This window comes from Megalobrama amblycephala, linkage group LG7 (assembly GCF_018812025.1).
Source record: "Megalobrama amblycephala isolate DHTTF-2021 linkage group LG7, ASM1881202v1, whole genome shotgun sequence".
NCBI classification, from domain to species: domain Eukaryota; kingdom Metazoa; phylum Chordata; class Actinopteri; order Cypriniformes; family Xenocyprididae; genus Megalobrama; species Megalobrama amblycephala.
The window spans coordinates 16,801,739-16,827,005 of NC_063050.1; the positions used below are offsets into that span (position 1 = coordinate 16,801,739).

General features: G+C 37.7%; 1 protein-coding gene across 15 annotated transcripts in view; it reads right to left on the reverse strand.

The window, feature by feature from the left end:
• Positions 1-25,267, reverse strand: part of LOC125271881 (nuclear factor 1 X-type) — a 110,590-nt gene that overhangs the window by 52,455 nt on the left and 32,868 nt on the right. For 12 of the 15 annotated variants that reach the window (XM_048196186.1, XM_048196187.1, XM_048196185.1 and 9 more), the window contains one exon: positions 9,554-10,085. In XM_048196186.1, the coding sequence (XP_048052143.1) occupies positions 9,554-10,085 (532 nt within the window). Of the gene's footprint in view, positions 1-9,553; positions 10,086-10,657; positions 11,836-15,748; positions 16,467-25,267 lie in introns of those variants that run through there. The other 3 variants (XM_048196178.1, XM_048196182.1, XM_048196177.1) reach the window with 3 other exon arrangements.

Genomic DNA, 25,267 nt, shown 5'->3' on the forward strand with positions numbered 1-25,267 from the left:
CTTCAAAAACGTTGTAAATAGACATCTTTGACGCTCTTCACCGAGGGCAACGGCGCTCAAAATGCTAGGGGGAAATGCTGGTATTGTCACATTTTTAAAATTTCATTACCAACTTTTGACAACCCTAGTCGTAACTAGGGGTGTAACAATACATCGATATAGATCGATACATCGATCTAATGTCTAACGATCCGATGAATCGATGCAATGTATAGAGGCACCTTTGTTTTAACACTCTCCACATTTTCACACAATATCAGTCTATGCATTATTGCCAACGCGTGCATTCTCGTTTAAACTGCCTTTCAGAACTTGTGAAAGACACTCGGGACAGTTGATGGAACTGTCACTGAAAGACTATGGTCAATAAACTGCCGCATAGGAGCGCCGCGCGCTGTGACTCTGTGTTGCTTCAAGCGCATCATTCTGCACACGGAGTGCTTTGTGCCGCTCTGTATTAGAGCCTTTATAATACACAATGAAAGAATATTAATAGCCTGTCTTGTTTTGTCCTACCTATAATATGTTGTTGCTTCATTAAAAACCTGCGCTAAAAATTTAAAAGAAATGTCTGTGTGTGTGTGTGTGTGTGTGTGTGTATGTATCCCTTGTTTATCAGTTTTTTGACATTATACATTTTAGCACAGAACTAAAATACTTTCTTGACTGCTGTCATGTCATAAGCTGTCATTAGATTACTGTGTGAATTTTTTATTTGTGGATGTCCCAATCAGGGTTCAGGATGTGAAATTTTGCAATAAATGTTTGTTATATATTTTGGTTGCAGTTGTGAGTTAATAAAAATTTAACTGGTTGTGTAAAATAGGCTCAAAATATCGAAATATTGATCGAATCGAATCGTATCACAGAACTTTTTGAGGTATCGGAAAATATCGAATCGCTGGCTATGAGAATCGATATTGTATCGAATCGTATGAACTGTCCGATTTACACCCCTAGTCATAACTAAAGCCTTTTTTAACAAAGTAATGCATAAAGTAAAATGTCTTGTCAAGCTATTTTATGGGGTTTTTAAATAAATAAAAGTAGCAAAAGGAGGAAATCAAAATCTGAACAGCACAGAGACCAACAGGTGCCAAAGGCACGAACACACTCACACACACGCTCTCAAATGTATGCCAAAACATGTACGTATGCAAATACACACCGATTCTTCTATGTGAACTCATAATTAAACACACACAGCTCAACACACCCAAAGTGCACAAACAAAAACGCTTCTGTATGTTGATGCATATGTATAAGGCCCGGAGTGATCTAATGCAAACACACACAGACACACAAACACTTTATATTTGCCTATTAACATACTAATCATGCGCTATCCCACCATCACTTCATCCGGTGGCATACAGGGGCCCTCTGTCTCGGCACACAAAAACACACACACTTTATTTCTCGCACTCTCTCTTTCTCTCGTTTATCCTGTTATCTCTGTAAACAAACGACAGACTCTCCTCTGCTCTGACAGAACGGGGGGGGGTTTGCCTTTCATTGTTTTAAGAGCGGGAAGATGCTCCCGTCTGATGAATGGGGCTTTCTGGAGCTGAGAGCCATGAAGCTTTACACACTCTCATTTACAGGCCTATTTTTCACACTCTTATTATGAAAAGCACAGACACACACACACAAACAGCTTTTCTTTCCCTTGTTATCCCATCCCCCTGTTCCTTGCCGTTTTCTCTCCGGTTTCATCCCTTGTTCTCTGCGTTCTTTCCCGCTCACCGAGACGGGCGGCCTAGATCTGTGTCCAAACTGCTTTCCAGGCCTATTCCCTTACACACAAATGCATGCCAGAATTGATTCGCTGTGTTTCTGTTGTGCTTGTCAAACGTTTTCCCTTACTAGGAGCTGCAAAAAAAACACAACACCTTCTCTCTTTCACATTCTGTAAGTAACACCGGCAAGAATTTATTTATGACGGCTCGGCCTTTCACGAAGGAAGACGAGCCACTGAGTTTTGTGCCCTTCAAGCATCTGCTGGAAGAGGAAAAGTCTGGAATTGCGAAGCCCATGAGAGACTCACAGAAACTGACCTTTGAGAAATGGCTCAGATTATTCTGAAAGACTTGTAAATCACAGCATGACCAGTGATTTACAACAGCCGGTTCTATTGAAAGGTGCACCCAGTTATTTTTTCCCACATTAAAAAGTTTTACACAAAAAAACAAACAGTACTAAATGTTAATTTGCATGAGATTAAGACTTAGAGTAGCTAAATAAAATAATTTTATTTAACATGTAGCATGTTGCATCATGGAGGCTGACATTTTGAGATCATGTGACAGAATACTTTACTTGTTTTATCTCGGTACCCGTCCCCTTATCGGACACTTTTTCTCATGAAATGAATTATTCATTGCTTACAACTGTGATTAGTTATTTCAAAGCTTTTTGAAATCAATAAAATATGGAATCAGTTGAAAAAAAAGGACATCAGTTGAAATGATGCTGCATCAACAACATTGCAACATTACACAAAATTACTAAGAGCACCTTTAATGAATGTTTGGAAAGGACTCACAAACCCATAGTTATCATTCTGATTCGGTCTAATGACTCCTTCATTCAGTGAATCGGACCAAATGTATTAATTGACTCATTCACTGAACTGCAAGTCACTTTCAGTCTTGTACTGAACCTGTTACAATGTTTTATATATATATATATATATATATATATATATATATATATATATATACACTAATCTAATACTAATTATTCAATAATTAAAATTATTTTTTGAAAGAAGGGTTTCTTCAAAAGTACAAAAAAGAATCTTTAAAGGAATCGTTTAGGAACCAGATTTTGATTCCAATTAATGAGAGGAAACTGTCTAAGATGTCCTACAAAGTCGATCGAGAGAAGAAAAAAAAAGCAAGCAAACAAGTGCCACCTCCCCGCACACGTCCATGCAAATATCCAAAACAAAAATCTAATTGTATAAAAAAATAATTGACGTAACTGTTAAGCTGAAAATCAGAGGACATATCGAGACGACGGGGGCGACGCTGGGGTTGAGCCCCCCGAGAGAGCTGCAGAGAATGGGTGAAAAGAGAGGGAGAGGGAGAGGAAGAAAGGATCAGAGGGAGAGAGGTTGGCAGCGATGAGGTTCTGGCACCTTCTACATAGAGCTCACCATACAGGGTGCCAAAAAATGGCAGACGAGGCTGCCCCCGTTCCCTCGCCTTTTCTCCGTCTCCCTCTCTCTCGCCCCTTGGCGATCTTGATCATCCCTTTCTCCTCTTTCTAAAGAGGTTTTATCTAATGAGCTCCATGAGAATTCAATCTAACAGCACTAATGCAGAACTTCTACTCCTATAGATTTGAGTTATGGCTCGGCTTTCCACGGCTGTTGCGCTGTGTGTGTGTGTGTGTGTGTGTGTGTGTGTGTGTGTGTGTGTGTGTGTGTGTGTGTGTGTGTGTGTGTGTGTGTGTGTGTGTAATGAGTAGGCCTGTGCTGTTACTGAGCTCGGCATTGTGTTCTCTGACTCGTAACCAGAGTCGTTGTGAGTGGGCCACATTACTTTCTCTCTCTCTCTTACTCTCCAGAAACACGCAAATGCTTTTTTACTTTCTTTTTAAATCTTTCAGTATTCTGATCGTCTTTCAGCATATCTGACAACATTTTTAAAATTAATTAACATTTTCAATATATATATATATATATATTTTTTTTTTTTTTCAGAGCAAATTATATAAAATTACACTAAAAAATTCTGGGTTAAAAACAACCCAAGTTGGGTTGAAAATGGACATACCCAGCGATTTGGTTTTTTAACCAACCTTCTGGACAGTTTTATTTAACCCAACTTTTGTTTAAAAATGACTGTATGGCTGACTTAAAATGAACCCAAAATAGGTTGGAAATTAAAAAAATCAGACATAATTACTAGAGAAAACAATAATAATCAAAAGGTGAACATTTATTAATAAGCAATTTAATAAATGTTTATTATTAATTAAGCTTATTAATAAATGTTCATTTATTAAACATATTAATAAATGTTAATTTCCAACATACTTTGGGTTCATTTTAAGCCAGCAATACAGTCATTTTTAAACAATAGTTGAGTTATAAATCAATCTACCCAGCAGGTTGGGCAAACATTTAACCCAACCACTGGATTAAAGCAGTCCATTAGGAGGGTTAAAACAACCCAACTGCTGGGTTTGTTCATTTTCAACCCAACTTGGGTTGTTTTAAACCAGCATTTGAAAATGTTGAAAATGTTTAATTAAAAAATGTAATATAACTAGTTAAAAAGTAATCAAAGCATATTTCTCATACTAGTTTTCAATGAATGAACTCAAAGATTTTTTTTTTTTCATTTATATGCAGCAATATAATGATTCAATGTGTTAAACGGCATTATTTCCCTTTATAATTTTTTTATTAAATCATGAAAAATGCATGCAAGGACTTTATAAATAAATAAATACATAAATCTATTTGAACTGATTGACAGAAATGAACAGAACTTACCAAAATAATACATTTTGGTAATAAAAGATCCCTCATATTTGCATGTCGTAGGATAAGGATTGATATTCAGTTGATAATTATTATATAATCGGCAAAATAATCCCTGATATATTGTCAATATATTGCTCAGTGCTATTGTAAACAGACAGATTTCATGCTTGACACTAATAGAAAAAAAACTAAAGAAAGACCAGCAACTGAGAAGCGAAAACATTTGCCTCTTTCTGTTACTCTCAGTTTCAGTTTTTCACTTTTCTTTCTCAGTCTGTCCCTCCTGTAGAGTTTAAAAGCAGGTGCTCATTCAGTAGAGCTGACACTGGTTTGTTTGTTAATGTGTTTCACTTTTACAATCCTTCCTTTGTGCTCTTAAAAAGCCCATAAATGTCTCCGGTGAGTAGAGAGCTGAGAAAGAGATCTACAGTTATACTTCACGTCTGTCTTTCTTGAACAAATCCACTGGAATGAATCAAGCACAAAAAAAAAAAAAAAAAAAAAAAAAAAATCACAAAAAATAGTCTAGAAATCCTGGAAGCTTAATAGCGCTGTGGTGGCATATTTAAGCAGAAAACCCAAAGAAGCCCAGGTGAGTCAGAGCCGAGCGCAGTCCTAAATATAGGAGAAAAGTAGGACTACGGAAAAGGATGTGAGGAGATTCTCTACAAATAAAAATCTCTCTTACAGAGCGACAAGAGCAATCTGACCTATGACCCAAGGAGGAGGATTTTCCTTCCATTTCAACAGTCTATCAGACTATCAGAAGGAGCCAGGAAGACAGGAAGAGTGACGGAGACAAAGAAAGACAGAGGAGTCACTTGGAAGCAGAAAGAGCGATGAAAGAAAGAGAGACGCGTTATGTACACTGGCTCGAAGTGAATGACGACTGCTGAAATAATCTGTTTAACAGCTATTCCAAACATTTCATTTCCAAACAAAACACTCCCACAATGCCGCATCCAGACAGAGAGAAATCTCTTTCGTTTCAGAAAGCGGTCATGCCTTCAAATCAATTATTTTTTTCATAGTTAAACAATTAGAAAATAGTCATTATTACTTAAAAAAAAAACATTATTGACAGAAAACAAGAAACAACAAGGATTTATTAATAATAATAGTTAGCTGTGTAATATTAAAACAATATATATTGCAGAATAAATAATCTAGCAGAAATAAATCCACCAGCATGCACAGATTTTTCTCCTCAATTTTAACAGGCGTTTTTATTTCTAAAGAGCTGCAGTTAAACACATAAAATGGCATAAAGCACATTTTTCACACCTCTTCAATGGTTAAATATCAAATTTCCTGTGTGGAGTGTCAAAGCAGGGAAAAGTTTAAATGATGTTCTCATAATAACGATATATTAGCAGCACTAACAATACATCCCTGGATATAAAATGAATATTCTCCTCACCCAAAAGCCACTTCCCCTCCATTAGGACGACTTTCCCCATAATCACCACCAATCTCAATGGAAACACATTTAAAACACATTTACCTCCACAATACTCCTGGTTTATTACTTAGAGTCTTAAATAAACTATTCATTTCGCACTTCATTCAAAGACAAAAATAAGCCTAAATTTAGTGAAGTATGGAACATTTTCGAGTCAGATCCCAAAAACCTGTTAAACACACGAGGGTAGCGGTTAAAGATTTGGGCCTGGGCTCAAACTCTGACAATCCATTTTTTAAGAGTCTCACGAGCAAGTTAACATACGCTGCAGACAAATGGGTTTAATAACAAACAAAGTCTAATGCAACAGAAACCAATCACTGAAATAACAAGAAAAAAATTGGTTTAGCTTAGTGAAGTACTGAACAAAAACATTTTAAGTGAACAGTTAGCTAGCTCTCTGTGTTTTAAAATGGCAAGAGAGAGAGTTGAAAAAAGAGACTCAAAAAAAAAAAAAAATGAACTAAAGTTCATACACACACACACACGTTAATCAGAGTTTTTGTCCTAACTAGCCACAATGGCGACATGCAATGATTCTTTTTCAGAAACGGTTTCTATTTTTCTGCCACGTCACGGCTGGAACAACAACACAAAGTATATGGCAATGACAATCTCAGGTACTGTTTGTGTGCTTTATTTAATGTTAAAAGCATCTAATGTGAGTTTGAATATCATTTTTAGTCTTTTATAGCCATACTGAAAGCAACAATGGACAAGTCACCTCAGATCTTCAAAATACATAAAATGAAACAAGAATGTTCAAACTCATTGTGAACAGACAAGTGTATTATATGCACTCTAAAAAATGCTGGGTTAAAAACAACCCAAGTTGGGTTGAAAATGGACAAACCCAGCGATTGGGTTGTTTTAACCCAGCAGTTGGGTTAAATGTTTGCCCAACCTGCTGGGTAGTTTTACTTAACTCAACTATTGTTTAAAAATTACAGTATTGTTTACTTAAAATGAACCCAAAATATCTTGAAAATTAACATTTATTAATATGTTTAATAAATGAACATTTTAATTTCATTTTAGATTCATTTTAAGTCAGCCATATAGTCATTTTCAAACAATAGTTGGGTTAAATAAAACTGCCCAGCAGGTTGGGTAAACATTTAACCCAACTGCTGGGTTAAAACAACCCAATCGCTGAGTTTGTCCATTTTCAACCCAACTTGGGTTGTTTTTAACCCAGCATTTTTTAGAGTGTGGCAAAGATTGTTTCAGTAACTCAGTATGTCATTTTAATAATGTTAAAATGGTGTAATATTCATGAATTTGGTCATTTACTTATCCAATTCGTTGCGAGTGCCGGGAGCTTGCCGAGAGAACCCGCCCACGCGTTCTTTTGATTGGCTGTGATTTTTGATTGGCATTATCACCTCAGGTGTGGACAAATCGTTTGTCGCATGAATCTGATCACATCGCGTCTGGTTGGGACATGGTGTTACACTAAACCTACCCCGAATTGTTGGTTTAACTTAAAAAATGAGTTTTGAGTTCATTGAAATTAAAAAATTGAGTTAATACAATGAAGGTGATTGGTTTAATCAACAGAAACTCAAAACATTATGTTATCTGAACCACATTAATTACTGAAGTTGATTTGACAAAAGAAAAAATGTGATGACAAATCATAAAAATAATTTTTTATAGTGTACCAATCACAGAAAACCTTTGGCATTTTTTACATTTAAAAAACAAAACCAGTATAGTATGTTTTTAAGCCATTTGGTTTACGAGGAAACAGGATGTGTCCTTGTAAACCATGTTTAAGTTGTAATACCCATATCATTAAACACATTTGTGTCCTCATAAACCATATATACAAGAACACACACTCACACACAAACACGCATCTTCCCGCACCAAAGGCATTGCAATAGTGCCAACTAGAGCAATTACTGAAGCGACTTCCGAAGCTGTCCTTTCTCTTGTTCTCTCTCGCTTTCTTATGGACACAAAAGAAGAATCCTCGGTTTGAGAGCGTGACAATGAAGGCCACATTTAATAATGATAAACAAAGAGTTTGTGCTGCGAATAAACAATCACAAGGACAAATTAAATACAAAGCAAAACAAATAAATTAAACAGCTGAGCCATAGCATTCAGACAAAGAATGCAGAGATATTATTTGGCACGCTCAACAAATACCTGATTTCAACTGTCAAGCTATTTCAAATTAGGATAATTGTGGTTTTAGTTTGGAATGTGCAATTTAAATCAAGAACAAAAATAAGATAACAACTAAAAGAAAAATGCCCTGAACCAAAGCAGCGCATGCATGGAGACCGTGTGCGTCTGGGGTTGAGAAAGGCCCCCTGAGCTCTGGCACAGGACGCCACGGGCCCCGGGATTCTGCACGGCTGCCCTGCAGGGTGCCAGTCTCCGCCGGGGCTATTTGGAGCCTGATAAAAGCGGCAGTGCACACTGGAATTAGCCTGATAAGATAAGACCGCAGTACAGCAGCAAACATTCTGAACGGGCAGCGCGATGGCCAACCCTGCTGGGCACAGAGTGAACCAGTGCGTACACTGACTGAGAAACTGTTCAGCTCGGCAGTGGCGGTTTAAAATTCATCTGCTTATATTTTGTTAATGGCCGTTTTAATGTGTTTAACTGAAGATCTTTTAAATTTTTGTTCCAAAATTGTGGTTTGTTTGCTGTACTATAAAATTAAAATGAATGAGCAACAACAGGGAAAAAAAGAAATTTCAGATCTGTAATCATCACAGTATTATGGAGCTGTTGGCCTGAGTGTGTTTGGCCGATCTTGTGTGCGTCAGAGAGAGTGTTAGCCGTGTCAGAAACCGTGTTTGGCAATAAGCGTATGAGACTGTGCTGGTAACTTATCCATGAATACACACACATACACACACACACACACACACTAAAATGATACGGCTCTAAAACACACTGCCAATGAGAAAACAGGATGGCACTGAAGAATTGAGGCCAGCCGCTTTGTTTTCTCTCGTAAACACAACCAAAACATTATATCTTTTAAGCACCATCACAAAACAAAAGAAATAATAATATCATAAAGAATAAAACATCACAAAAACGATGAAATTACCTCAAGAAATTCATTAAATAAGCAATGGCAGAAATGCATTAGATTTATTCTGGACTAGTTATTCACATTTCAGCAGGGTTCCCAACTAATTTCCATGAATTATTCCAGTTTTAAATTTCTGAACGGATTTAAATTTAAACGCCACGCATTTATAGTTTTAACAACCTTATTAGTGTACAAATGTCTCTAAAAAGCACAAAATCATCCTGCAGTTTGAATGCAATTTGATAGGATTTCTTCCATACAGACTTAGATACATATATTTGCATGATTTTTAAAATTAGTTTTTCATTCCCAGATTTTTCCATGACCGTGGGAACCCTGTTTGAGGAGTAATTTCAGCTCTGGCTGCAGAACAGAGACGCTCAAATCAAGTGTTTATATATGTGTGCTGGATGTGATGGTGATGGTTATGGGGGGGGTGTCACCTTACCCTGAATTCTGACCCCTCTTAAATAAACACGTTCAAGTCTAAGTAGCTGTAGGACAGAGAAAGAGAGTGTAACCCACTGACCTGGCATGTGGACGAAGTAGGCCAGGTACAAGTCCAGCTCCTTGACGGACACTCCGATGTGGTGCGGCTGCACGCACAGGCTGTGGTTGGAGCACTGCGGGGACTTGACCAGCCTCTCTCCATCCGTGCTCTCCAGCGGGCTCCCCTTAAACAGGATCACCATCACCAGGTCCAGGCGCCAGACCTTGTCGGCCTGCCGCAGGCAGTCGATGCGGCGGATCTTGCCCTTCTGGTCGGGGTTGGACAGCACGCAGCACGGCGGCTTCTTCCCCGTGATGGTGAGCACGAAGTCTTCGCGGAACTCCGGCCGGATGTCCTTGCGCAATTTGGCCAGCAGCCGCGACGCCCACTTCTGCTTGATCTCGGGCTTCTCGCCCAGGAGTTCGTCTTTGACGGCGCGCTCCTCGTCCTTGGACATGCGCTTCTCGTGCTTTTTGAAGTACTTGCGCTTGCGGGCCTGCAGGTTGAACCAGGTGTAGGAGAAAGCCCGCACGTGCGGGAGGAGAGCCTCGATGAAGGGATGGAATTCATCCTGGAGGGATGGAGAGAGGGAGGGAGAGAGGAGGGAAGGGGAGAAGACGTTAGAATTGCGGAGCATGAGAGCGCGCTTGGCTCGGCGACGCTCTGCCAAGGAAGGTACGGGAAATGTATGAGTGTGTGTTTGTGAGGATCACAAACACACACACATACACACACACATACATACACACTCAAATATCCATCATAAGCATCACATAAATACAAATACTGAAACGCTAACTTAGATTTAACAAGAATTCCTAACAAAGTATTTGATAAAATTATAGACTACATTTTTACTGAAATGTAACCATGCTTTTTTTTCTTCTACATTTCTCTTTTTTACACTGACATTGTTGGATTTCAAGAGATCCTTTTCTCAGTTCAAAACAGACAATGATGTTTTTGAGGGACAGACGTAAAGAGTCCGCAACAGCTGCTCACTGTCGCTTGTGCCAAACCGCACAACCAACCCCTGCTACCGCGCGTCCTGATCCAAACTACATCGCCACACAGACACAGAATCAGCACGCCACAGACAAAACACTCAAGACATGCAGCAAAACAGCAAAATAAAATAGTTACCATTCTGCACTTTCATCATAAACCCTGCTGGAGTGGAAAAACAAGTGAAATGTCTTCTCGGCACTCAACTCGACCCTACATGCCCCGCTTATTAGTAGATTGTTTTGTTTGTTTGTTTGTTGTTGCACAAAATTATCAAGGTAAAGAATTTAAAAGATTTCAAAAAGGTAAAATTTTGTAAAAATGTCCAGTCGATTAAGAAGAAAAAATCTTGGAGGAGCCAAGCAGTGGCATAGCTCTGGAGATAGAGAAACAAGAAATGCAAGAGAGAAATATTTAATATACAAAACAGGGGGAAATGAGAGAGAGAAAAAAAAGTTAGGGAAAAAAAAAATGGGGATTTTGCCAGTCACCAAAAACGAAAATAAAATAAAAAATACAAATTACATATGAACACAAGGCGGCGGACAATGAAACTGCTCGTAATCAAAAAGTATTGTACTCACTGTTAGAGAAAAAACGTACACAAATAAATACACAAATACCGCAACAAAGAGAAAAAATGTTTGGCAAAGCAGTAAGTGGTGTTTGTTCAGATATGCGTGCTCTGCATTCGACTCACAGAGAGCGAGAGATAGACAGAGAATGGGAGATAGACAGAGAGAAAGAGAGGGGGTAGAGAGGAGCGAATGGAGAGCGCAAAAAAAAAAAAAAAAAACCGAGAGAACCGAATCAATGTTGGAAGAGCGCGTACGACCGCTGGCAAACCCGATAGAAGCTTCTTTTTTTCCCCTTTTTCCTCTCCAACTCTATCTCTCTCTTCCTCTCCATGCTCTTTTCCTATCCATTGCCTCAGAGTGTGCCAGCGCGAAGCTGAGCCCACCTATTTGGCACCGGGTGCCCGATCGCTCAGCCAATACGCACGCTTGAAGGGCTGAATGGGAGGGAGGCAGGGATGGAGGGAGGGTGAAAGAGACGGAGCGAGAGCGAGGGGGGGATAGTGTAGGGTTCGGTCAGTGGGTTGGCTCCTTACTTTGCCAAATTAACAAGTTCCTATCTTGTGCAACTGCAAAGTCCAGAGCACATTAATTTTACATGCGCCAATCAGCGGCGCCGCCCGTATTCCATTCCCACCCCAATTTACCTCCATTTTCTCTCTCTTGTCCTCAAGAATTGCACTCAGATGCACACATGCACTTTTGCCATTTTCACCAATACACTTGCCATCTCCTCCATCGAGCGAGCGAGCGAGCGCACAGCAGTGTCCCCGTTTGCCCCGTCCCCTCCCTCCATTGAGCGGCGTGTGAACGCGCGGGCCAGAACTCCCAGCAGACGCTACAGACCAGCAGCTGCCTTTAGACTCGGCACACAAACAAAGAGTAAAGAGAGAGACATAGTCCACAGAAGAACAACACTCTCTCTCTAAACTTTATCTGAAGACGTGTCGGCATCAGATGCATAGGTTTTGATGCAATAAACAGAGGTTTATTACTTTTTTTATCACCACTTCTATTTCCTATTAAAAAAATGTTACTAATCAAACAATCTTATTAATATTATTGTCTTTAAAGAAAATAATAAATCCCCAATTTCCTTATAATGCGTAATCCAAAGAGTTTACATGCTGCTTACAAGACCATAGCAGCACTCAACAATTAAATTGCAACAATTAACTTGTCATACACAGTATTTTTATGAGTTCAACCACTAAAAAAAAATAATTTTTAATAAAGTATATATTTTTTAATAAAAATATATATCTATATCTATATTTATATATAAATGTACATATGTAGCTATATATGTATTAATAAAAAATATTTTAAAAAATTTGCCTGACAAAAAAAGAATTAAGATATTTCTTCATTTATTATTAAATATGAAGTATTCTTTAATTTTTTTAAAACTAATTCTATTAGTATTCTTTAAAGAATATTTCATATTTAATATATTTAATAATAAGTATATATTATAAGATAATTTATATTATATTTGTCAAAGAATACTACTTATATATATATATATATATATATATATATATATATATACATATTATATATATATATATATATATATATATATATATAAGTAGTATTCTTTTTATATATATATTAATTTGCAATAATAGCTCCATGCTACAATAATAAAAATTCTGTGATGCTTGTTTATAATTCCATAAACATCTTTTGCAGGAAAACAATGACATACTTTAACTTATTTACTATTTTCAACCCAAGACTGCTGCAAATCAATCTCTCAATTTCAACGTCCTTATAGACAGCTAAATTGACCACGTTTGCATATTTAAATCAGCAGGATTTGCAACAACAATATTCACTAGATCACTGAAAACCAATATATAAGTTTGCACGGCGCATGTACATGATCAACGAACACCAGACGTAATGACAACACTGCACTGGTCACGGCATCAAGCCCTGAGTGATTTAGTGTACGACACATTCAATGCTCAAATCCTGCACCAAACTATATATACAACATATTAAAGGAATTCAAAGGTTGGTCAATCTCTGTTCCCAATGATCCATTATGATCCATGCACAGAGCCAGGGAAATTGCTATCTTGGGCAGATTCATATCAAGTGATTTAATCTGGTTTAATCCCTACAATGTGTTTACGCAACATATGCCACTCACTCAGGGCTACGCGACACCTTAGGGCGACCATCAGGCCTATCCGAGACCACCGGGTCAAACAGCCTCATTCTCAAAGCAACTCACTTTGCAGTTGCCAGTAGGCGCCTGCTATGAAAACGCAGCGTTTCCTAACAAACAAAGCCGAGCGTCAGGTTGGCGTGTCGTTTTGTTTGTAAATGTTCCACTGGCTCGCAATTCACTTTACATAATTCCAATTTAAATTAAAGCAAAGTTCTACACAATTCATATCAGTTGACTGTGTACAGAACAAGGTGTATTGGTATTTTGTTTTGCATACATTTTGTAGGCAAAACGGAAATCATTCTGCATGTTGTTGTATCTGATTTAGCTTGACAGCCTACATGGATTTTGTGTCTGACACATTCATTTCCATGAAATAATTTCCATGTCTCCAAACAAAGAGTTTGCAAGTGTCTGCATTAAACGGCCTTGGGGGAAAGGTGTCAGTAACAAGTTCATTGTTCTTGCTTGAATTATTGGTTGAACGATCACATCAAACCTGACATAACTTTGGATGAAGCGAACTTTATTATGACAGCATGAACTTTGTATTGTTATCATGAGACTAAATTAGTATGCAAGCCATAAACGGCATGTAAACGGCAAGCTCGCTGGATTTGTTCATTGCCGAATGACCTTATTCAAACTCTTTTACACCACAGCCTATCTTATCTTTGTATGACACTCTCCTCTCTAAACAGCGCCCTTTGTTTTACCCAAGAAAAAAGAAGAGCGCTAGAGGAAGATAAAAAAAAAAGTTTGAGAAAGAGAGAGCCAGACAAAAAAAGCACGATTTCTACGAAAGGCTGTCTCGCTCTGCTGCGTACTGCTTGTGTGTTTTTTGTCTGTATAGCAAGGCCTACTTCTTCCAGAGAAAGAGAGAAAAAGGCTGAGATTGTGAAAAGAAAACTTGCCAGCACATACACTCAAACACTATTTACAGAATCTGTGCTGAAATTGCCTGTTACTCTATATTACACCACACATGCAGTAAAGCACATCAAAGTTAAGTGCCCTACATGTATGAATTTTGCTTAAATCCAATTTCTACCTTTTTTTTTAGCTTTTTGTGACATCAAATGTCCATTAGCATTTTTAAAGGGTTTAGTTTGTATGATTGCCCTTGAAGTGTAGCCAATATAAAGACAATAACACTAAGTTTGGCCCACCTCGCTGACTAACAAATAGGCTTAATTATGACTCAAAAGTACCTTTTTTATTTTCAAACAAAACAACGAAAAGAATACAATTCTGGACGAAATTCAAGGCCAATAACTACATAAAATTGCGCCTTGTAAATAGGGGCTTAACAGTACCATACCTTTGGCTTTTCTATTAAGATAAATGTATTTTATTCTTTTCCATTTTTTCAACGGTATCTGGCTTCCTTAAAAACCTTCGACAACGGAGCTGTAAACCGCTAACGGTTTTTTTTTTTTTTTTTTAAATCGCGTTGGCGGGAGCTTGAGCTTCATCATACTGGCGCGAGACAGAAAAAAAAGGCTGCGGATGGAGCGGAGCAGACAGTCGCGCGGATGATGCGCGAGAGCTGAGGGAGCTGACATGAATTATAGTGAGTGTAGTTTGAAAAAAAAAATCCCCAAAATATAATGAAACTTTTATTAACATACATTTACCAACAGAAAAACGAGCACTTCCCTAAATTAAAGGCCAAACCCAAGAGATTTTATATCCGTGTAAAAATCTAGGCTACAGAACACCGCTAATTTACACATTAACTAAAAAAAAATCTCCTTCTAGTTTTAACGTACATGAACGGAAAAAACGAAATCGAATACATCAACAAAGAAACCAGGCCTATTTCCGACAATTGGGAGACATCCGAATAGCATTTGGGAGCGTTCAGTTAGCCTAATAACTGAAAATCAAAATACGTTAAGAAAATAATTTTAAAAGGCCTATATATTTACTCTTATGTCTCATGAAAACAGCTATATGTTAAATACAAAATAAGATTCATCTTCTTTTATCTACACACCGAATTCAATAAGCAATTTCTGTAACTTGTGCGCTGTCAAATCGGTTTGCCATTAAGAGACTCTGGCGTTTAAAAAATGATAATAAAGATGTTTGTTTGTTTTTTTACACCGTCATATTTTTAAACTATTCGTAGAATATCTCGAAATAACTAGATAATTAATTTTTTTTCAAACATATTTTATCAAATTTTAAAACAAAACAAACAAAAATAAAATCATTAATGTTTAACCTATGATCTAAACTGGGGAAAATGCAGATGACAGTTTGAATACGTTAGGTCGGTCTGCCATAAATCAAGCTTTGTCTCTCATATAAATAACATTTACCATAAATATAGTGCAAATAAGAATATATTTCTTCATCAAGCATATAGCCTAAGGCTATACAAGCAGCTCATATCCTAACTTTTAAGAGTTTTAACCAAAGCCTGTAACCTGAGGATCAAATAAAAGAAAATATTTTTTTACTTACCAAACAGAAAACCGTTCACTAGCTAGGCTAATAGACGTGTTTTGGAGAGCTGTAGTGGTGCTTTGTGTGCAATTCATTCAGGTTAAAACTGCTTCCAAGACGTTTGAAAATCTGGGAGTAATTTAAGTGAGTTCAGTTCCGCGGGTAAATATTCTTAATGCATACAGAAAAGCTATTTTGTAAAAATAAAAATATCTGAGGCACCGTTTGAGGCTCCTCAGATTAGCAGAACCACCCAAATGGATGTAAAAACAAAATGTTGGCAGTCTTAAAAGTACATTTTTACATACATACACATGTGTCAATACATGTAGCCTATATATTCAGTTAGCCTACAACAAAAGTTACTCAGATCGAGTATTTTCACCTGGCGGTAAACAGAAATCGAGCTGGACTGAGGGAGTAACCATAGCAACAGTAGGCCGCTTGAGGGTTTTGCGTCAGGATTTTAACAAAAAACAAAGAATTCTTATTATTTATCACTTCATTACAGATTTACATATCACTAAAAATTCAGTGTTTTGCTTTTTTTTTTTTTTTTAAATCAAGCTTGTTGACCAACTGTGCTAGCCTATATGAGCGCCAAAAGACAACACCGGTTGCACAGAAAATTTCCTGCAGATATTTCCTTGAAAGAGCCCACCCATGAAAATTATTCAATAACACTGAATTTCATATTATTATTAAGATAATTGTTCATTTATGGATTATTTGGATATCCTAATCTGCAGTATTACAGTTTGTTCTTCCATTCAAGAGTTAATTAGGTAGGCTACATGCACATTCATAATCCATAGCTGTGTTCTATTTAGAGACGCCTATTAAATATTAAAGTAGAAGCATTCATCATATGAATAAGGCTGTTTCCGTCCGCGTGAACATGTGTCGGTAGATCAGAGATCTGGACTCGGCCGGTGAGATCAGGGAGACTGATGAAGTGTAAACTGGAAAAAATGCCGAGACGAGTACGGCGTGACACCACAGCATTGCGCCGCTTACGCAGCGACTAAATACAACCGCTCCGACCGCCCTAAATATTGATACTGCCCTACTGTGAGCGCAGTGAACTCTCCCCGAGTGTGTGTGTGTGTGTGTGTGTGTGTGTGTGAGCGAGAGAGAGAGAGAGAGAGAGAGAGAAAGAGAGAGAGAGAGAAAATAACACCATTAGTGGACCTCCTCAAAGGTAAATTATTCATATAGAAAGTAAATAATATTTTTAATATTAAAATGCAAAGAGTTTTCATTTAGGGACTGGGATTGTGTGTAAAAGTAGGCTTTATTCATTATATATTTTTTTTAAAATCATTAGATAAACACATGGTATCCTACAGAACACACTGAGGTGATTTTTAATGCATTAGAGAGTCACAAATCCCATGTTTTATCATTTTTGTGAGACTTATGATAGTCTGTAGTTTAATATAAACTACTGCATAACATAAAATTAACAAATATCTGGCTACCTCTTAAAGTGCTGATGTTGGCCTGTCCCATTACAGATGTCTTGACCTGACCTTGAACTATTAAAGTAGCACAACAATGTCACTTTGACATCATCTGTTGAGTTTTTATTCAATTTATTATAGTAAAACAGCTTTGATTCTAATTCTGGTCTATATTTTAAATGTATTTTTTAATGCTATATATTTATTTTTTTCAATTTAATAGTTTAATTTTTTTATATGTTAATGTAACAAACAAATCAGGGTTGTAATTACACAATCAATATTTTCACTGACAAATTGATTAAAAAGAAAACGTGGAATTTCGAAAGCGCCGATTATTAAAACTCCCTATAAATCTGCATTTTTTTTTAATCCATGCATAAATGTTATTACTACCTGACAGATATCACTGAAATGTGTGTCTGCTTCTGCGAAAGCCCTAGGCTCTGTAAACGGAAAAAATGAGTGTCAGTTTCCTGACATGGATGAGTTGATCTAATTCAGCGGATTTTGCATTTTATTTCACTCTGAATCCTCACCTTACCAGTCATTTAAAAAAAAAAAAGTAAAGTATTATGTGGTGGTGAAGGACCAAGGCATTGAAAAAAAGAGCAATGTTCTTAAGCAAGACTGTAAATCAACATAAAACGCAACCAAAACTCCAAATGCATCAATATAAATGAGATTCGATCTGACTGTGGGCGGAGCTATGCACCCAAACAAAACGTTCTATCACAGTCAGTTGCCCACAACAGAACATACAAAAACTCATATTTACATGGAAGAGCTTTATCATTTGTCGCTGTCTGGTTTGCAAACAATATAAAACTGAAATCCTAGAATCACCCTGGTACTCAGTCATGAGGAAGTTCAGTTACCGCATATGCATCCATCACAACCTGTAAATAACTGCAGTGTAATTATGGTTGATATTTCAGCAGCTCCAGTGCCAAGTGCCAGGTTTAAACTAGAGATGTTCTGAGCTCTCCAACACGCACCCCTCCACCCTCGCTTTTATTCTCATTCTTTTCTTTTACCTCCGCCACTCCGCGAGGCGAGGTGCCAACCCTTCTCCTAAACTGGGCATCGTGCCCTACCCTTTATGCAAATCAGGCACCCACCACCTCCTGTCTTTCTGCCACTCTATCTCTCTTTCCATCTTAACGCTGTCTCTGTCTTGCCCCACACACACTAGTCATGTCATTTGTCTTTTTTCCTGTGCATTTACACTAATTTTTTTACATTTCTGTCACTCAATTTTTAATTATTCTATCAATCTAGCTCTTCTGTCTCCCGTCTTTCTATGACATATCTTCATGCCTCACGGTATTCACAGAGGATTTAAACCATATTTCCTCACCAGCCTGTATCGTTATGTCGCTATTACACCACACTCCTTGAGCACTTCTTCATTAACACATGCTACAGGGCAATTTCATTTTCAAGGGTGTTTACAGTAATTTCGCAAAGATCAGACTGACAAACATGCACTAAATACCCACAAACACTCCACTAACAACTCAAGTGTAAAAATACACACACACACTTTTCTCTCTCATGCTTATACCTTTTAAGCAACAATTTAAGACAGGGATTCCCAAACTTTTTTGTAAGCTGAAAGCTCTTGGATGTAAAATATTTACTTGAAATACCACCTGAGATTTTAAATTACTCTTTTAATAATTTAATATGCATGTTCACAGTTCTCTGATGTCAGTTAGTGGTCACGACATGCAAGCAAACAGATAAAATATCTGATCCTTTTTCTAGTAAGTGATATATATGTAAATATCATGAGTTTGCAATAAGGACCCATAATCCTGTGTCATCTAGAGTTACATGACGGAACTTATATATATGCACACCAAGTTCCGTCATGAAACTCTAGATGGCACAGGATGATGGGTCCTTATTGCAACTTGATGATATTTACATCATTAAATGGCACAAGCTGATTGGTTCATGTCGCATCTGCAGCCAATGAGCTTGCTGCTCAACATTTAAAGGTGTCATATAATGCCACTTTTACAAGATGTAAAATAAGTCTCTGATGTCCCCAGAGTGTGTATTTGAAGTTTTAGCTCAAAATACCCCACAGATAATTTTTATAGCGTGTTAAATTGGTCACTTTTTGAGGGTGAGCAAAAACGCTCTGTTTTTGTGTGCGTCCCTTTAAATGCAAATGAGCTGCTGCTCCCAAGAAAAGGGTGGAGTTTCAAGCGCTTGTGTTAGCAGTGCCAATTACCTCACTGAAAATGTCAGAAACTGTTCAGTCTTTTATGTTCACACTGGAGTCGGACAATGATGGAGAGACTCAAGAAGAAGTGACAGCATGTAGAATGCAACAGGATGTTTCTGAATAGTTAGTTGATGAATTTATGTGGCTGATGTGGAGTTAACTCATTGATTAGCATATTCTGTCATGATAATCTATAAACCGCTCATGTGGGAACTGTTGTAAGATGCCTACAGAGCCTGAGAATACATGCTGCATGAAGATAGAACAGGTATAGTTTAGTTTAATTATGGTTATAACTTGTCATTTTGTCATCTTGCTTTTATGACATGCTATTGCATTTGTGTTACGTTCTGTATTGCAATAACATGTTCTCGGGGGTGGGATATATGTAAATGTTAGGGTTAGTGATGTCACTAACCCGGGAAGAAGCTCGTTGTAGTCTTTTGTTGTAGTCCTTAAAAAGCGATTTCTGTAAAAGAAAATATCTCCCTTTGCATTGAACTTTGACTGTCGTAACTTTGCAGATGTTGTTTATGCTCTAACAGCAACATTACACACTAACTAAAGTTAAAAAAGTGAAATCACAATCAACCACCCCTTTAAATAATTGGTCAGTGTTTGCTGTAGCAGTTTGCAGTGCACTTTCAAAGTTCCTCTGAAACCCTCCACTTTCCCCAGCTCCACCTGTACAGATTTGCTATGGGTAATTTTATATATGCTATTTATGCTGAAGCAGTATGTCTTACATGCTCACAGCAGCATATCAGTGTTTTTATTGGCAGTAGCAAGTATCTGTACTTGCTCTGCAGCAATAGCAGCAGCAGCAATAACCTACAAAAACAGCAACAATCAACAGCAGCAGGAATTTCAGCAGCAGAATAGCAGATCTATTCCACCAAGACCAAATACATTAACACTGTCATTTACATTACCATGCTAAACAGAGTTGTCATGATAGAAAAGAACAAAGACTCTACTGCTTATGGAAATTACAAGTTACACCGTGTCTACACCAGATGCGACCATTGTCACGTTGCGCCGCAACAGCTAAAAGCTGTCTACACTGAACGGGTCAAACCGACCATTGCAAAGCACTTGGACTACCTCAGAAATAGAACGGGGAATCCGTTTACTTTCGGGAATTTGTTGTGTCGTATCGTGACGTATCCAGTGTAGACACGGTGTTACAATTCAAATCTTTATGTCTTAAATTCTTCACTTTCAAACACTCAAGCTTTTAACATGCCAAAATCTTGAGCTTTTGTTTTGGTGAAATGCTTTAAATTTCTGTCCACAAAAACGATGGAAATTATGTAAACGTGAATGCAATTGAAGTGCATTTTAATGTTCGATTCTATTAATTATTAGCTTTTCATTAACTTATGAACCACCTGCAGTAAACAATATATCAGTACAATACTGTATCACTATGGTTGATGTGCTGAGCAGCCATATTGTCTTCTGAAGTCAAGGCTGTTGCACTTCCCCTGAGTTTTCCGGGCGCAACTTGCTAAAAATTCCTACTGGGAACTAGGACTTTCCCACTTCCAAGGACAAATAGAACGTACCATAAGACTTTATTTTCACATCTCAGCTGTGCAGACACACTCTCCAGCAACACGACAGCACATTTACATAAGGTAAACATTGGCTCGCTGACTAGTCCACTACTTTTGTGGATGACTAGAGAAAACGAGTAGCCGTGCAAGAGCTAGATCAACAACACAAACACGAAACACAAAACACAAATGAACTCACCGGTCACACACGCACGCTCTGTGATGACTGGATGTAATTACATTACAATGGCAAAGGTGACAGTGAATGGCCACTAGCCGCATGAGCATGACACGCTCACACATGTGCACAATGAGCTACAATGCCTGTGATGAAACCATTTGTTAAAGAGAGAATAGAGCTGATGTGGGAGTGTGTGTACGAGTATGTGATAGAAAGAGAGACAGGTTAAAGAGTTTTGACTAAATCACTTAAAGGGTTGGTACACCCAAAAATGAAAATTCTGTCATTGATTACTCAATATAAGCATAAAATTCAATCTGTTCATCATATAAAGCGATCGAGTCTCTTCAGAAAATTTGGACTAAACCACTCAATTCATATGGATTCGTTTTACGATCTCTCAAAGTCAAAGTTTCAGTTGCGTAGCTGTTTATGGAGGGACGGAAATCTCTCAGATTTCATCAAAAATATGTTAATTTGTGTTCCAAAGATTAATGAAAGTCTTACAGGTGTGGAATGACATGAGGGTGAGTAAATGATGACAGAATTTTTATTTTTGGGTGAACTATCCCTTTAAGAATGAATTATTAATAATTGGTGGTTGGTAGATGTGGGGGTTTGAACACAATATTTACTAGAAAAATGTTTTTATCGATAAGGCTGTCAGATTTTGGAACTATACTGAACTCAAAATAGCCAAATGTTGGTCAATACATTTTTTGTATCTAGGAAAATGACTAGAAAATCATGTGACACTGAAGACTGCAGTAATAATGCTGAAAATTCAGCGTTGATATGACAGGAATACATTTTAAAATTCCAATAGAAGACAATAGAAAATATCTGTGAGACTTCAAAAACATTTTTAAAAAAATCGTACTTTTGAACGATAGAGTATAAAAACTGAAACTTTGATTGCTGCATGACGACACAAGCTCACAAATGGTCTCTGTTTCATTTCTGACAGTGAACTCGCTCTCTTTCTGTCTCTCTGTGTCAGTATTTGTCTCATCTGTCAGCCGCTTTCTCTCATTAAGTGCCGTCCAGCATTAGTTCTGTCAGTTCAGGACAGGTGCAGTGGTAATGAGAGGGTAACACTGCATGCACTGAGGGCTTTCCCATTATAGTAAGCTTAATCCAGGGTTAGGGAATGTGTGTGTGCTGCAGCTGGGGTAAGAATGTGTATGTGTGTGTGTGAGTGTTCATAAGTGGAAGAGAGACTGGAGAGAGAGAAAGAGTTGTTTGTGTGTTTACTGGCACTCTCTTTGCGACTATATTAGCGTTTTTCTCAAAACTTCAAGTTTTATGACAGTTCTTTGATTGTGTCTTAATCTGCCTGCTTAGAAACAAAAATAAATATAAAAAATATATTGCCGTTCTTCTCTACATGACAACCACATCATTGTCATCATCATCCACTCAAAAAAGCTTGCTAGAGCTTTAAAACTGGTAAGTGGGAATAAGATCTGAAACAGCTGGAGCTCTTTAGAGAGCACTAAAGACACAACCAGAGCCTTACACGTCAAGATATTACCACCTCATCTGTGCTCTCTCAATCTGAAACCTACAGGAACCTGGAAGGACAGAAGCAAGAGAGACAGCGAGTAAATGTGCAAAAGAAAAGCATAAGCTACAAAAAGGCTAAATAAATACATTTTCTGAAGACAATGTGAGTGTGCTTACCCATGCAAAACTTGCCAATGGCTGTACTATGACATTGTGGGAGGCTGCCAGAGTTGAATTTTAGATGGTTGTTTACTGGCCCAAGCCAAACAAAAAAGCTGTTTCTGTAATATTCTAGTACATAGACACGGCTCGATTCATGTGTGGTAGTTTCATCAATTTTATCATCCACTCAAGTCCAAATTCCAATCAAGTCCAATCATTAAGAAAAAAGTTAGGCACTGAAATGTTCACTCTTAAAAAAAAGGTTCTTTATTGGCATCTATGGTTCCATTCATGGAATCTTTCAACTGCACAAAAGGTTCCTTATATTGAAAAAAGTTTCTTTTAAGATTCTTCAAATGTTTTTCATACTAACTTTTCACTAGATTCTTTGAGGAACCAAAAATGGTTCTTCTATGGAACTGCTGTGAAAACTCTTTTTGGAACGTTTATTTTTAAGAGTGTAACAGAGTAGGCGTTTTGAAAAACCTCTAAGTATGAGGATGAGTAATTAGCAGCAGTGCTAATTAAGGTAACTAGTTTTACACAAAGTAAAGAGGAAACTGAGGTTTTTAGGAATACACAGAAACAGTTACAGAAGTGCACAAGCAGTTTAAAAGGCTTTTAGAGTTATTTTACAGCACTGCCTCTTCCTCCATCTTGTCTTTGGAACCAGAGTTTCTCTCCAGAGCGCAGAGATATAAATCCAGTGCACACGCTATAACCTGACCTCCATTTGGCTGCACTGGCCTGCGTGTTTGCTCAGGTCTCGTGGCCCTGACACCTGTGGGAAGGTACACTCATAAAAATATAAATAAAAAAAGTTGGCCTGCTTACTCTTTTTCAAACAGATTCAGGACTAATTATGCAGCCTTATGATTTTTCATACTGCCGGGAGGTTGATACCGCATGCGCACATACAGCAATTTTAAAGCTGCATGTGCAAGACTTTAAAACTTAAAGGGATAGTTCACCTCAAAAAATGAAAATTCTGTCATCATTTACTCACCCTCAAGTTGTTCCAAACCTGTATGAATTTCTTTGTTCTGCTGAACACAAAGGAAGATATTTTGAAGTAACCAATCAGTTGATGGGACACCATTGACTTCCATAGTAATTTTTTTTCCAATGGTGCCCCACAATGTTCTTCAAAATATATTCTTCTGTGTTCAGCAGAACAAAGAAATTCATACAGGTTTGGAATTTTCATTTTTGGGTGAACTATCCATTTAATATCATATCAAAAGGGTAGAAGCATGAGAGAAAAGGTGAAATTGAGAAAAAAAGGAATCTTAGGTCTCTCTGGATATAAGAAAAATGCTTGCTTGGTGAGACTGACTCGCCATTGGTTAACCAAAACACAACCCTTCTATAATAAACTTAAAGGAATAGTTACCCAAAAAATGAATAGTCATAACTTATGACAATTCTAGGTCAATCCAAACCACATCTTCAGTGGAATACATTGTATAATAAAGAGAAGCAAAATGTGTGTGTGTGTTTTGTTTAAAGAAATAAAATCATATAGGCTAGTTTTAAAAAACATTAGAGTTAGGAAATGGTGAAAGAATTTTCATTTTTATGTGGTCTTTTCCATTAAGGTCCTGCTCGAGTCGCTCAATGCACAATTTGTCCAGTTGGAGAACAGAGAAGTTCTTCGCCGCAGTACCCAAGGGTCTGATCCGGTTTCTTCCGTTGAGCCCTTTGTGGGATTTTACCCAGTACATTCACAGCACTTTGAGTTCCAGAGCTGAAAATCAACAACTGTACAACAACGTCTTTAAATGCTGATGGGGTGTGGCAATGGACGCATGCCAGAGGACAGAATTTGGGAGTAAAAATTACACGACGCCCTGTCCCGGCCCCTTAACAGACTGTACGAAGCGCACAGTGTTGTGTTTCTGAGTTCCTGACTTGCTAAGATAAGATGAACAAAATACCTAAACCCTGCAAGGTGCATTTTAGGAGCATGAGACATTGATCAAACCGATAATATCTGGCAACCGTACAATTCTGATGCATTCCAAAGGACTGCGACCACAGAGAAGACCAGTGAGGGACGGCAAGCACAATGCACAAAGTTCCTGAGATCCCAAGACAGGACTTGGCAACCTGAAGAGCCTCTAAGTGGGATAATATGGTTAACATTCCTTCACATCCCCTTAAGAAATCCAATATGTGCATATCAATGCTTCTAGCCGAGGCCTTACCTCTCAGATACAATGAAAGAAAACACTCACACTAGCCAGTTAGTGCAATTAGGGCTGGAAATCAAGATTTTTAAAAAAAATACAGGAACAGAATCATTTATGTCTGCTGACGGGCAGTGAACAGTGTATTAAAATACTGCTACTGAATCTACAGCATACTGTAAAAACTAATTATTTTAGTTTTAAGCTAAATTTTAGTTGCATTCTAAGCAGTCACAGT